A 14,441-nucleotide genomic window follows, 5' to 3' on the forward strand; every position below is an offset into this window, starting at 1 on the left:
GCAGGAGAATATCTATTGGGCAAGTGATGCGCCTCCCAGGCTGGATTAATTCCAGTTATAACTGGTTTCGCTACCTACATTGCAGGTCAACACAACCTCATATGTTTAAAAGGTTTCATTATGGTGCATCTCTAATTTGCTCAGCTCGACAACAGAGCAATCAGATGTCTCTTGGCTCAAACAAAAATTGCAATATTCAGTGCCTTATATGTCTCTTCCTTTCTTATGCCCTTGGAGGAATTCCGACAGACGCATTATCTCCCCCTAAGGCAGTTCTTGACAGATGCAGCAGTTTGTTACTGGGTGGGAGCATTCAGCTTGGGGGGATGGGGGGAGAAGAGTCACCAGAGGATGCATTCACCCGAACATTGTGGATCATGGGTAATGGCAGGCATTTCATTACACTGGCCTATTGGGCCACTAGGTTTAAGACTTTGATTTCACTGATAGCCAAATGGGATAAAGACCTATGTGTCTGGCTCTCTGACACTGAATGGAACTGAGCCTTACAACATGTATGCTGTGTCTCAAGAAACACCCGCTTAAGCTTATTCAGTTCTGTTTGATACATAGGCTATACTTGACACATATATGCCCGCAGGACTATGTATCTTCATATGCCTTTGGTATTTTCCTGGTGTAATCAAGCAGGGACCACATTTGGTAACATGGCCTGGTACTGCACAATGATAGAGCACTGGTGGGAAGATCTCACCATCCAACTGGGGACATAGACAGGGAACAATGTTCTGGGCCAACTCAAGATTTGTCTTCTGGGCCTCATGACAAGTAGTAAGGCTAGCAGATCTACCAGACGCTTTTTTTTCCTCAACAAAAGTTTTGCTGCGCTAAAATGACCATCTTCCCATCTTTCAGGAACATGCGGAGCTGTACCAGAAATCAACTCTTTTACAACAGTTTTCGCATATTTCTAACAGATAGCCCATTTTCCCAATGTTTGTGCTTTCATCCTACTTCTAGTTTGTGGCGCAAACAGGTGGGAAACCGAGGGTGATGCGGGAAATCCATCTCTGAAACCTAAAAAATACTAGCATCCCCTGCAAGAACTCCCATTGTCACTGGCACTAGTCCAGCCCCAGAAGCGGGTTAGGGTTTTTATTGGAACAAGTGGGGGAAAGCTGGGTGGTAGAAATAGTGTGTGTCCTTGCAGATTCTGGAAGTTTATGTCACAGAAATGCAAATAAAATGTTTTTTTAGTAAAGACTGAAGTTTGCAGGGCATTGTGGGTAATAAAACCTTCATGGGGCCCAAGTGAGGCACACCACCCTGAACTCTCCTGGCTGACTAGTTCTCAGAAATGTCTTGATTTGATAGTTTTCCCTGGTTAGCCATCCAGCTCATGCCCAAATGCAGCTGCTGCCCCTATAACTGATTTCTTCATGCTTTGTTTTGGGGCCTTTTGTGTTGTGGGAGTTAGGGTCAGCCACACACGTCAGATACCGTTTTTATTGGATACATAAAGATGAATGCTGGGTGGTAAGACATTTGTGATTCCTCATAAATGCTGGAACTTTGCTTCACAGAAATGGAGAGAAATGCATGATTTCAGGCTAAGGTTGAGGTTTGCAGGGCATTATGGGTAAGAAAACATTGTGAGATTCATGCTAGGCACATCACCCTGAAGTTCCCTGGCCTGGGTGTCTAGTTCTCAAAATGTATGGATTTAGTTGGTTTCCATGGGATGCAGAGCACATTCCTACATAGTGTGAGCATTCACCATGGCACAGTAGAAGGGCATTTTGATTTAGAGCTACTCTGCCACTCCATATACCAAATCTATGGCCTAAAGAATTAACATTTCATTTTGCTTGTCATGGGAATGGGTCTCTGTGCCCCACATGGAGGGAAGAAAGACTGTTGGGGTTTTCGGGCTGAGGGTGGGGCAGATTGGGGGTGAACTCTCCCTACTACTCCCAGGTAGGCAGAAAGACTAATGTGGCCTGAGGAGGGAAAACACCAGCCCATTCCCAGGGGGGCTGCTCCCCCCCAAAAAAATACTGATATGTAATCCCTGGTATCTAGTGGTCTTTCTTCCTCCCCCATCCACCACCCCGAGAGAGCAGATTGGGAGTGAACATTCCCATCCACTGCTCATGGGGGACAGAAACACTAATGTGGCCCATGATGGAGGGGATCAGATGCCCAAGCTAAAACCCTGGTGTCAGTGGGGTTTCTGGCCCCTTGGGGCTGAAAGGCTTATGGGGCTTGGGGCGGTTGGTGCACAAGCCCATGCCCGGAGGACACCTCCCCACAAAAGATACTGCAATCCCTTATGCCTAGTGAGTTTTTTGCTCCTCCCAGAGATCAGATTGGTAGTGAATACTCCCAACCACTCAATCCATCCTCAAAGGGGGCAGAGAGTCTAAAGGGCCCCAGGACAGGGGGGAGCACAGGCCCATGCCCAGGGTGACTGCTGTCACCCTAGAAAATATTGTGCAAATACAGTACCTGGTCTCTAGTGGGCTTTCTGCCCACAGGGAGCAGTTTATGGATGAATACCCCCATTCAGGCACCAGTGGACAGAAAGTCTAATGGTCCCCTGAGTTTGAGAGGTCACAGAATTTTGCCCATGGTGGCCACTCCCCTGCCACAATTCTATTTCTGGTGTCTAGTGGCTGGATCCCTGCTTGGCGATTGCCCTCATATGGCAACCCCCCAAGCAGGTATCCACTAGAGAGGGATATCATTAGAAAGGGGAGATTTTCCTTTTTCTAATGATACCTCCTACATGCAAATCAGTGCTCACATGCTGGTTATGTCAGCCAGCACTGATCCAGTGAAAGTGAACTACTGAGCCACTCTGCTCATTTTATTTCACTTTTAGTGATATGCCGTCAGCGCACTATCCACGCTGATTGTCATTTCAAAAGCAAAATCGACTTGGTCTGCTGGAGAAGCTCTTTTCGAGCAGCCCTATCTCAAAAGTTTTAAATGTGATCCTCCTGGTGCTAGCAGCCCTTTCCAGCATCGCTCAATGGCCGACAGTCACACTGTGTACACAGGCACCTGCGTGTAAAAGATCAAAGACCCATTTTAAAAAAGTACTGACTTAGCTTCCCTGTATCAGAAAGGTTGATTTGTTTTTATCCAGAATAGCTCTTTGCTTAGGTTGAGAAGAGGAATTAAGGCATTCTTATTTGATTGAGAATTCTTTCAGTCAAACTAATCAACATTAATGGCCTTTTTGACCAGATCAGATTCTTTGTCAGCTAAGAGGTTTAGTATGTACACATATAATACAAGTAAGTTATTAAATGCAAGCATGGAAGTTTTTCACAAAGTCAACATCAAAGTATTAACATTACATAAGGTTCCATATAAAAAACATTTTACCGTGCACAAAAGTGTACAATTTGGATCAGTAGCTACCAACATACAGAGAGAGTTAAATTAGTTAATTTTTTTTTTTTTTGAAATATATTTTTATTGCAGGAATCAGTAAATTTTTACAAAGCGGCCAGCATTATAAGTTCAATCAAAATTAGTAGAATACATCCCTCCGTCCCCCAGCAGGATGAACCATTACACAGCCATTTAGCCCACAACCCAAGGGTCGGGCGGCGATACCCAATGGGGACGCAACAGGAAGTCGAAGCTGGTCCGGATGATCCACTATCCGTCATCTGCTTTTCTAAACCATCCTACAAAGAAAGCCATAGGAAACCCCCCCCCTCAAAACACTATGAACCAAACCAAAACCCCCCCCAACCCCGCCATCAGTGCACGGTAACAGCCGTAATAGGATCTGTGAGAGGACCCATGAGGAAAGCAACAGACATGTAAAGTGCAATCGTCTATCGGGACTCAGGGCGAGCTGCATCTTCGCTTTCGGAATCGCTGGGAGCGCAATAATCCCTGAGGGCCTGCACTAATGTCTCCCATTCTAGCGCCGCCTCCTGCGCCTTCTCGTTGTGTTGTCTCCTAGCTAACTGGTACCGCAGCGTGCTTTCCCCCGCCGCCCATTTCAAGAGTTCGCTGTGCCATCGGGCCCCCGTTGGACCAACCCGTGCCTTCCAATTCCTGGTCACCTCCCGTTTAGCAAGGAGAAGCCCCAGATCAATGAATTTACTAGTGATTTTATTTTTGGGGGTATGTGGGAACCAGTGCAGGAGCCCCACTGCCGCATCAACCGATAAGGATCTCCCCGTTACCTCCTCCAGGGTATCCCCCACTTCCAGCCAGTAGGAGGACAGCCCCGGGCAGGACCACAACATATGAAGAAGGTCTGCATCAGGCGCCTGGCACCTGGGGCAGTCCGCGGAGTCCGTGGCAAAATATTGTTGGATCTTCGCCGGGGTCAAATATGCCCTATGGAGTACGTAGTAGTGGATCAATTGAAAGCGGGCGTGGCGCGTGCCCTTCCAGGCCCGCCTCATGAGTTGGGACCAGGTCGTCTCCGGGATCTCCTTCCCTATGTCTTCCTCCCAACGGGTTCTTAAAGTAGTGAGAGGGGCCAACCCCTCATTGAGCAGTCTGCCGTATAGGCAAGTGACCGCCTTAACAGTTCCCGCAGACATCATAACGTACTGGCACACCGGAGAAGTAGGAGGTTCCTCCTGCCCGTGCTTCCAGTGCGCCTGAATCGCTCGGACCAGGGCCGAGTGCAGAAGAAAATCACCGCGAGGAACCTCGAAGCGATCAATGAGCTCCTGAAAGGGCAAAAGCGCCCCGTCCTCGTAAAGGTCACCCACCAACTGTAGGCCCGCGTCCTCCCAATCCGCTAATCGTGACCAATCACCGCCATGAGGCAGGGCCGTCAGCATGCCCAAGGGTATTTCGGGTGCATACGGTATCCGCAACTGGCCCCGGGTGTGGGCTCGGTTCCAACACAAGCGAATGGTCTTCTCTTCAAGTGTCAAGTCCTGCAAGGCCAAACGCTGTCGCAGCGCTATGAAGGAGAGAACATGCCTAGCTATCCCTGTGCCCCTCCTGTCCTCTGGGCCTCGAAATTCCCTGGCGACCTCCTGGGTGAAAGTCTGCAGCTGCGCTGCCAAGTAATATTTTTCAAAGTCCGGCACCGCCAGCCCACCCTCAGCTTTCGGCCTCGTCAGGGTCTTGAGGGCCACTCTTCGGCGGCCCGAACCCCAGAGGAATCCGACCACCATTGACCGTAACAGTCGAAATGTGGCTGGCGGGATCCAAATCGGCAGCGCCCGGAAATAATATAGCAACCTGGGAAGCGCCACCATTTTAAGCAAAGCGATCCGTCCAGCTACCGAGAGCGGTAGAGTAGCCCAGAAGTCCATGCTACCACGCAGCGCGCGAGTGCTGCGAGCTATGTTTCCATCCAGGAGGTCTGACGGTTCATGGTAGACGTATACCCCCAGGTACTTAAAGCAGTCAGGTTCCCACCTAATCTCTCTACTGATATCAGGGCTAGGTGTACCCTTACGAACCGGGAATAGACAGGTCTTAGCCCAATTCACCCGAAGGCCCGAGACCTCCCCAAACGCCGTGAGCGCCGTCGCAGCTCCATTCAGGGCAGCAACCGGGTCCTCAAGGAAGAGCAACAGGTCATCTGCGTACAGCGAGACATAATGTGGGCCCGAAGGCGTCCATAAGCCATTATAGTGGGCTCCCGACCGGAGTAGCAGCGCCAGAGGCTCCACCGCTAACGCGAAGAGAAGCGGGGACAATGAACAACCCTGTCTTGTGCCTCTCTCCACCGGATATTGCGAGGAGATCAGCGGGCCTGCCCGTACCCTGGCCGACGCCGAGGTATATAGTACCGTGGTCCATCTGACGAAACCCTCACCGAGGCCGAATCGTAGTAATACTGTGCGCAGGTAGTCCCATTCCAGGCTGTCAAAAGCCTTCTCCAAATCTACCGAGAGGACTACCGGGCATGGGGCGTCCACGAGCGGTTCTCCCAGCAAGCGGAACAGCCTACGGATGTTCATGGTCCTGTTTCGCTTGGGGATGAATCCAGCCTGGTCCTCATGCACCAGAGAGCTCATGTGACCTAGCAATCTCGATGCCAAGATGCTGCTCAGTATTTTATAATCGACCGTCAACATTGATAAAGGACGGTAGGACGCCGGATCGGACGAGTCCCTTCCCGGCTTGAGGAGGGGAACCACTAAGGCCTCGCACATCGAGCCGGGGAGCCGACCAAGCCGCTTCGCCTCTCTGTAAACGATCAGCAACCTCGGTGCCAGGAGATCAGCATAAGCGGCATAAAATTCAACCGGAAGGCCGTCCAGACCCGGGGTCTTATTCCTTGCCATCTTTTTAATGGTGCTGCGAATCTCCCCCAGTTCAATGTCGGAACCCAGGGCTGTCGCTACGTCAGGTTCCACCATTGGGAGCTCTAGGGGTCGCAGGTAGTCATCAAGCCGGTCGGGGTCTCTGGCAGAGCGACTGCGGTACAAGCGTTCATAGTAGTGCAGGTAATAGCTCAGAATCTCAGGCTGAGTGTGCACTTCGGTCCCATCCGCCGTACGCATGGACGTCGTCAGAGAGGTCTGGCGCGTAGGATTAGCTAGCCACGCCAGCAATGCGCTCGATCTATCCCCCTCTGCGAGGGACCTAACAGTATAGGCCTTATAGTCGAAACAGCGCAGCCGTTAGACCTCCGCCGCTACCGCCTCCTTCGCCGCTGCCGTGCGTTCCTGGAGTTCCGGGCGCCCGGGGCGGCGGAGTTCCAACTCACGGAGTTTCCGATCTGCCATTTCTAAATCGTCATGGATGATTCGCCTCATGCCCACCTTCTTGGAAATGCAGAAGCCCCTGACCACCACCTTAAAAGCATCCCATTCTAGCGCCCTCGAACCCGCAGGGCCCCCGTTGGACGAGAAGTATTCCGAGATCTTGTCTTCTAGGTCCGCTTTGAATACAATGTCCTCTAAGATTTCGGGACGCAACTTCCAGGTGGGCACAGCAGGCACCCCCGGAAACCAGCGAAGGTCCAGCAGGAGAGGGTTATGATCCGAGATGGTCCTGGTCAAATATTCAGACCGGACCGCCGCTGAAACCAAGTCTGCCGAGCCCAGAAACCCGTCCAGTCGGACGTGTAACTCGTGCAAGCCTGAGAAGTAGGAATAGTCCCTAGTGTCGGGGTGCTGTGCCCTCCAGATATCCGTCAGACCCCAGTGCGTCTGCCAGTCCCTCCTACCTTTAGCCACATGGCGAACCGGAGAGTCAGGGAGGGGGGATGTGAGCGGTCATTCTCCACATCTACTACTGAATTGAAATCCCCGCCGAGCAGGAGGGGCCCGGAAAGGAAGTGGGCCAACGAGCCCGATAACCTGGAAAGGAAGGCAAGCTGGTCCACATTGGGTGCATAAACACAGCAAACGTTTAGGTCCCTCCCCCCCAGAGTGCCCGAAATGGCCACATATCGACCCTCCGGATCCACCACTGATTTCTTAACCTGAAAAGGAACCCCAGCTCTGATCCAAATTAGCGCCCCCCTGGCATACGCGGAGTACGAAGTGTAAAAGACCTGCCCTCTCCACCTACGCTGTAGCGCCGCCCCTTCCGCCTTGGTAAGATGGGTTTCCTGCAGCAGCGCCATTTGCACCCCTCTACGCACTAAATAAGCGTGGACTTTGTGACGTCTAGACATAGTGTGAAGCCCCCGTACATTCCAAGTAATGCATTTCACATTAGCAACATCAGCCATTGTCCCATATTGTTTGTGCAAAGTCTCCATCCGGGCCCCAACAAAGAAAGAGCAACAATCAACCCGGCACTGATGGCGGCCATTTTCCCCAACAAAAACACAACAACCCCGGTCCGACCCAAACCCTTGCCCACCCTCCCCAGAACAGGACCCAAATGGTACCATCTAGTCCCCATCCAAACCATACCCCCAGCAAACCCTCTGTCACCGACTAATCCTGCAGTCGCCACCGCAGGAAGGCCTTAAGGGCCAGGTGCGGGCTGGGCGTTGGCAATGGGCCCTCGATGCTCGTGCTACCGAGACTAAAGTGCGCCCAAAACAATAAGAGGAAACCCTCAAGGCACGAGCAGGGCACCCCACCTCCACTTCCCCGGGGATTATGAGCAATCGCCTACCCCCGCCACCCCCGCTGCGGGCCCCCACCCAAATGGACGCAGCTCACCCCATCAACCCTGTCCATCCAGAAGGTCCTCAACCGAGTTCGGAGTGATCACCGGGGTGTGGACACTGTCGGTCACCGATTCCTCCGAGTCCGTTGGTACCCCCTCGTCACCAAGGTCCGCTTCCTCTTCTATGGTACCATCCCGTGAGCCAGACAGCGCAGACAACACCTCCAACACTCCCTTCCGCTCCGTCGACGTCTCCGCAGTCGAGGGTCCGCCTGACCGGCCACGGCGACTCCGAATTCTTTTGGACCGCCGTCGCTGTCCAGGCTCCACTGCTAGTTGAGATGAGGAGCCAAAGCCATCCTTTCCGGCTCTATAAAGTTCGAGCCAGTTACAGACATCCTCCGGGGAATCAAAGAACTGAGTCTTGTCATCGACAATTATGCGGAGCCTTGCAGGAAACAGGAGCGAGTATTGGATGCCCTCGCTCCGGAGCTCGCGCTTGACCGCCAGGAATGAGAACCGCCTGCGCTGGGTCTCATAAGTGTAGTCCGGGAAGATATTCACCTGGCTGTTCGCCACCTTGAAGGGGCCATTATGTCTGGCGGCACTAAGGATGAGATCTCTGTCCCGAAAGTGCAATAACCGTGCCACCACCGGTCGCGGGGCACGGCCCTGTTGCGGCGGCCTCGCTGGGACACTGTGTGCTCGCTCCAGGGTGTAGAAGGGGGATAGACCCTCCGGAGCCACCGTGTCCCGTAGCCAGGCTTCCAAGTAGGCCACCATGTCGCCATCTTCGATCTTCTCCGGCAGGCCCACCACTCGAATGTTATTTCGCCTGTTGCGACCTTCCGCGTCTTCCGCTCGCCGCTCCAGGGCATCAATCCGGGATAGGGCATCCTTCATCGTCGCGGCTAGGGTTCTCTGTGCCGGCTCCAAGGTTTTTATCGAGCCCTCCACTTCCTTGACCCTATCCGAGAGCTTGCCGTGGTCCGCTCTAAGGAGGCCCAGACTCGTCGCCACCTGGGCAATGTCCTGCTAGAGGGCCGAGCGTGTGGTCGCGATCGCCTCCAGGACCCGGTCAAATTGTTGCTGCAATGGCGCTCCACCAGAACTCTCCGGGTCCCCACGTTCTTCTTTGTCCGGGGCCTCCGAGTCTGAGGCGGCTGGGGTGGTCCCCTTGGCTCCCCTCGGTTTCCCCATGGCGCAGGAGTCACACGGTGGAGAGCCAGTCAGAGGCGCCACCAAGTGCGGGTGTTGGCTATGTCTCTCTCGGCTAGTGACCTTCGGGCCGAGGGCGGGCGATCTCCATCTCCAGGGCCTGTTGGACCTCCACAACTTCGGGCCGCGCCACCACCGCGTCGTCGGAGGGCACTGAGTAGGAGGCGGGGACAATCGGCGCCAGGTCAGGCAGGCCCGTTTGGCCGATGAGGATCTGGAATGAGGGTCTCCAACACCACCGGAGACTTTGTGGCGCCAAGGCGCCGTGCTGCCCATGGAAGTCAGTCACTCGGGGGGATGCAGCCAGGCGCGGCTCAGGGGATCGGCACCGCAGCCAGGGCCGCCAGGCATCCGTGAGTCGAGGTCCACTGTAGTGTGGGCATCCGATCGTCCAGGAGCGATCACCGTGTTCAAAGTCCGATCAGAACGACACCCAGACCATCACATCACAGGGAGATGAAAAGGTGGAGGGTGCGCTGTAGATAACGACGCTCCTCCAGACTAAAGGTCCCGACCAAGGGGACAAAGAGGTCCGGGCGCCATGTTGGGCCGCACTCCGCGGGACCACAAACTTCGACTTTCCGTCGGATCAACTCATGTTCGAGTTGCACCAGGTGCCTCGGCAGGTCCCAATCAGTCTGATCGACGGTTTGCGGGGACTAGGGTGCCCCACGGCCTCCGATCTGCAGGATAATCACGGGCTCAGTCCCGGAGCCGAGCGCTCAGGCGACCATCGCCATCGGCGTCCAAGCCATGCCCCAAGAGTTAAATTAGTTAATACTAATACAGTAACAAAAGTTGGCCCAAATCAGTTTGAAAATTGCCATTTGACCCTGTCTTCTATATGCTCATAAGGTGCCCAATAATCTCAGATTAGTAGACAAAAATCAATATTAGATCTAATATTGTCCTTAACAGTGTCAATGCTTTCTCATTTAAAGGGATCCTCTTCTGCAGTAATGAAGAATGACAATCAGAGATATCTTACGTTGGCAATAAATATTATCCTAAAAATTGGATATCCACAAAAACCCTTTAAAATAGTATAAGTCTAACTGATACAGCAACACTCTCTGAAATAGGGAAGATATCATTTAAGCTATGACTGTTTGTTGCTTCCTGCATATCTTACACACAGCAAAAGTGGTATATAATACCTCATCCAACCTGGGGGAAAGATGGGGGTGGGGTTGCCTCCATCTTTCTTTCCTTCCCACCAAGGCGCCTAACATGTACATCCTCTGTTACATTGAATTCAATAACTCGTGCTGAGAATGAGCTAACTTGGTTTTCTGTTTAGGACAGAGGGTCAATGTTGTGGTTTTGCAATAAATGACTCTGTATAGTACTTTAGTGTTCACCATGTATTACCTTTGCTTTCCAGGAGCTGTCAAATTTTGGGAAGAAAGGATTCTATGAAGGTAGAATTGCATCAGCCATAGTGGACGTCCTGCACCACAATGGTTCAGTATTGGCCTTGGAAGACCTTAAACGTCACAAGACTGAACAAGTGGAGCCCATCTCCACAACATATAAGGCTGAGTATTACCGTTCATTTGCAATTACATGAAGGGAGGCAGTATTGCTGTTGAAATGAGTTTTCTCTGACTGGATCTGTTCCTTTTTGTGGCTAGCATGATATCCCTTCAGAAATGTTTATACCTGGTTATTATAGTGCTGTACGTATAGAATATGTAATTATAAAAATAGGCCAGCACACTCATATTGTACCAGGAAAATGACTAACGTCACTCCCAATTGTGATAAGGTTGCAACATATACCTATCATTGAGTGATCGAATCACACATAGAATTTTAATGCAAATTAGAGTGGGAACATTGATCCCTGCATTTCCTGTCTTGTTGGTTTCTCTCAGTCCTCTCCAGGAATTATAATGTAGCTTCAATCAGATAGGACATTGGTTAAGGCACTGATACACCACAATGCAAAAGACAAGCAAGAGGAGTCAAAGAAACAGCTGCACACTTTTGCTTTAATCTTTTATTTGGAGTATGGTAATTGCATTCTAGACCACCGGGGACCTACTTTGGCCCCACTGGCCACAGTCACTGTCGAGTACATAAACCTTGTTCTTAGTTGCCCAGAAAGTAGCAATGGCTGTAAGTCTCCACCTCCTACTCATTAACACTTCTAATGGACATGGATGAATACCACAAATCTGGTACAAACTGAAGAATTGTAAAGATCTCACGGTAACAATTATTTTGATCTTTTAGCTATCACATCTAGATTTCTCTGTGTTACTTATCCGTCTTTAGCTCTGTCGGAGTATCAGTTTGCATCATCCCATATCTTCTGCGCCATGCTCTTATGGTCCTCAGAGTAACACTCTCTGTGTCTCTTTATTAAATCTCTCTGTGCACTCAGTCTCCTTTCTGTAACCCTGAAATACCATAATAACCAACTCTGTCCATCCAATGAGTACTTTAGTTCTCCTGGGTAAAGCTGCCACTGTCCATTTCTTCTGCAGAAATCTCAGATGAGAACTGTTTTCAAAACACTGTCCTTTGCTAGACACATTGTATTTTTGTTTTTTACTGTTACCTTTGGTTAGACAAATGCCCATATTCTTTCTGCAAATCCCAGAAGAGAACAAATAGACTGACAAAACATTTAAGCAAGTATGTGTATTGAGGTTCTTTTAAGCCATTTCACACCCTATTCAGGCCTGATCCTGTGAAAAAGTGTGAAAATATTCTCTTAAAGCAATTTCTCGACTTAGTAAACTTTAAATATGGCAAAGCCTACCACTGCTTTCTTCATTCAGCGTTCCGATGAAGTCCACTCATCTAACAGGATGCACTGGCACAACGTGTATAATCCACATCACATTATTAAGCGAAGCAGGCTGAGTCATTTTTTGGTGCTGCTTTGCCAACAATAAATTGCTCACAGTATCTAAGGATCTAATCTATAAACTCGTGGCATAATTAGTCCTAGTCACCGTATCATGGAAGAATGCAAGCATGGTGCCTTTCTGACTGTAGAAAGAGATCTTGGACGTTGTAGGTTTCGAAGAGAAAATTTATTTAAGATAGAGAACAGCTTAACAACCACAGGAGGAAGACCGGGCAGGCATGACCGATCTCCACTCGACTCTCCAACCAACTCCCCAGAATCCCATAACATTCTCAATGACATATAACAATTCTACAAATGACCTAAGAGAGAATAACACACACCTCCTCCCTTTAAAAAAAATAATATTTTTTAAAACAATGGAACATAACTAAAAACGAACAACATCTTTTAACTTAATAGGAGAATGCTTAACACGTGAACTTCTGCTAGTGACATCAATTTCTTGTCCAATATCCGATGAATGATCAGATACAACTTCACCAACATTTTCATGAACTACATTCTCAGTAACATTTCTTCCAGGCAAAATCTCCTTTTCAATATTTTTTTGAAGATCTAAATAATCAAAAGCTTCATGAGAACCTGGAAGTCCATCCATACTTTCAAAAGAATCATCAGCTGAAAGTGTTCCAGAATCATTGACTTTGACCAACAGAGACCTAGAACAAATGGATGTTGAACAACTTGGTGTAGTTTCATAAACATGTGATTTACACCCAGAAATGTGTCTAAAAGTCCAAATTTTAGCTTCCGAAGCCACTTGCACCTTCGGAGGGCTTGGTGCTTTAAGGAGATCTTTAACAGTTTTAAATGTCTCTCTAGATGAATTAGAGGAGGTTCTGATTTTCTCCTCATAGTAAGTGGCTTGAGCCAATTTCCGGGATAATTTGTAGGTCCTCATGGCTGCTCTATACTCTAATTTATTGTGGGAGGCCCAGTCTTTTATCCAAGTGTGTTCGGCTTTCTTGCATATTTTCCTTAATTCTCCGAGTTCAGGGGTGTACCAAGAAGTTTTAAAAACCCTGCCCTTCCTTTCCAATGTTTTTTTAGGAAGGACGGAGTCAAGGGAGCTATTGAGCCAGTTTGAGAGGTTTTTATCCGCCTCTACGGGATCAGGATCCGAAAGGGGAATTGTCTGCTCCAGTCTATGAATCCAGCTTTCCAAAGGGAGTTTGGACCACACTCTCTCCAAAGTGCGTGGCGCCTGTATCTGTGGAAGGTCAATATTAATTTGCCACTCAAATGGGACCAAAAAATGGTCAGACCAAGGTAGAGGGAGGGGGGCCCTTGATACCAAATGTGAAGCATTCGTAAATATGGGGTTGAGAAGATGCCCTTTAATGTGTGTGGCATCTTCATTTTTTTGCTTTAGCTCCATGGATTTTAACTCGAGTTTAAGATCCATAGCCCCCTTATCACATGGGTCATCAAAATGAAAATTTAAATCCCCTAATAGGATAAAATTGGGTACAACCGAGGCTAAGGCAATGGTGTTCTCTAAGAGTGATCCTGTAAATTGACCTGGACTGCCCGGAGGGCGATATATTAGTAGGCCTGATAAAGATTTATTCGGCGTAATTTGTAAATCAAAATGAGTGCTTTCGCAGTCATTAACACCACCCTCTGATACTCTGTAGACAAATCTGTCTCTATGTATTATCGCTAGTCCACCCCCTTTCCCGTGAGGTCTATGTTGACATTGCATACTGAAGCCGCCTGGAAGTGCCATGACAATATCTGTTCCTGAATTCGGTGACAACCATGTCTCCGTTAGAAACAATAGATCCAGTTTCAAATCTTGAATCAATAGGTTGTTTTCGACAGCATGTTTTGAAAGGGACCTACAGTTTAAAAGTGCCATGTGGAGGAGAGCCGTGGTTTTTCTGGGCTGGGGAAGGAGTGGCTGCCTGGTGTGATCAGGGATTTCCCTGCGAGAGGCTGTTGCCGCCCTCTGTTAGTTTTGGCGTGCTATGAGCCCTTTCACGCTACAACCAAAGAAGCAGGTATAGGCTGGAGGCGGTGGTTGTGTGTAGGGGTCAAACATGCAAAAGGATAGCAGGCTGGCGGAGAGCTGTGGGTGATTGGGAGGCGGTTGGTGCCTGCCCCTAGAACGGGAGTGTGACTACATGACCCTACTGGTCCCCCAATGAGAGAGGCTTTCCCAAGTGCTGAGAGGGAGTGTGGAGACTGCAGCCCTAACTAAGATATGGCTCACTGACCCGGGACTCATTGGCTCCACTGGATAGGGCACACTGGCTTAGGGAACAGTGGAGCAAATGCCAGTGGGGAACTGATTCTCCCATTG

General features: G+C 49.8%; 1 protein-coding gene across 3 annotated transcripts in view; it reads left to right on the plus strand.

The window, feature by feature from the left end:
- The window catches only part of LOC147683718 (uncharacterized), a 665,741-nt gene that overhangs the window by 398,260 nt on the left and 253,040 nt on the right, over positions 1-14,441 (plus strand). For all 3 annotated transcript variants that reach the window (XM_086944090.1, XM_086944092.1, XM_086944091.1), the window contains exon 6: positions 10,637-10,789. In XM_086944090.1, the coding sequence (XP_086800216.1) occupies positions 10,637-10,789 (153 nt within the window). The remainder of the gene's footprint in view (positions 1-10,636; positions 10,790-14,441) is intronic.

The sequence above is a fragment of the Lissotriton vulgaris genome, chromosome 11 (genome assembly GCF_964263255.1).
Source record: "Lissotriton vulgaris chromosome 11, aLisVul1.2, whole genome shotgun sequence".
Taxonomy (NCBI): domain Eukaryota; kingdom Metazoa; phylum Chordata; class Amphibia; order Caudata; family Salamandridae; genus Lissotriton; species Lissotriton vulgaris.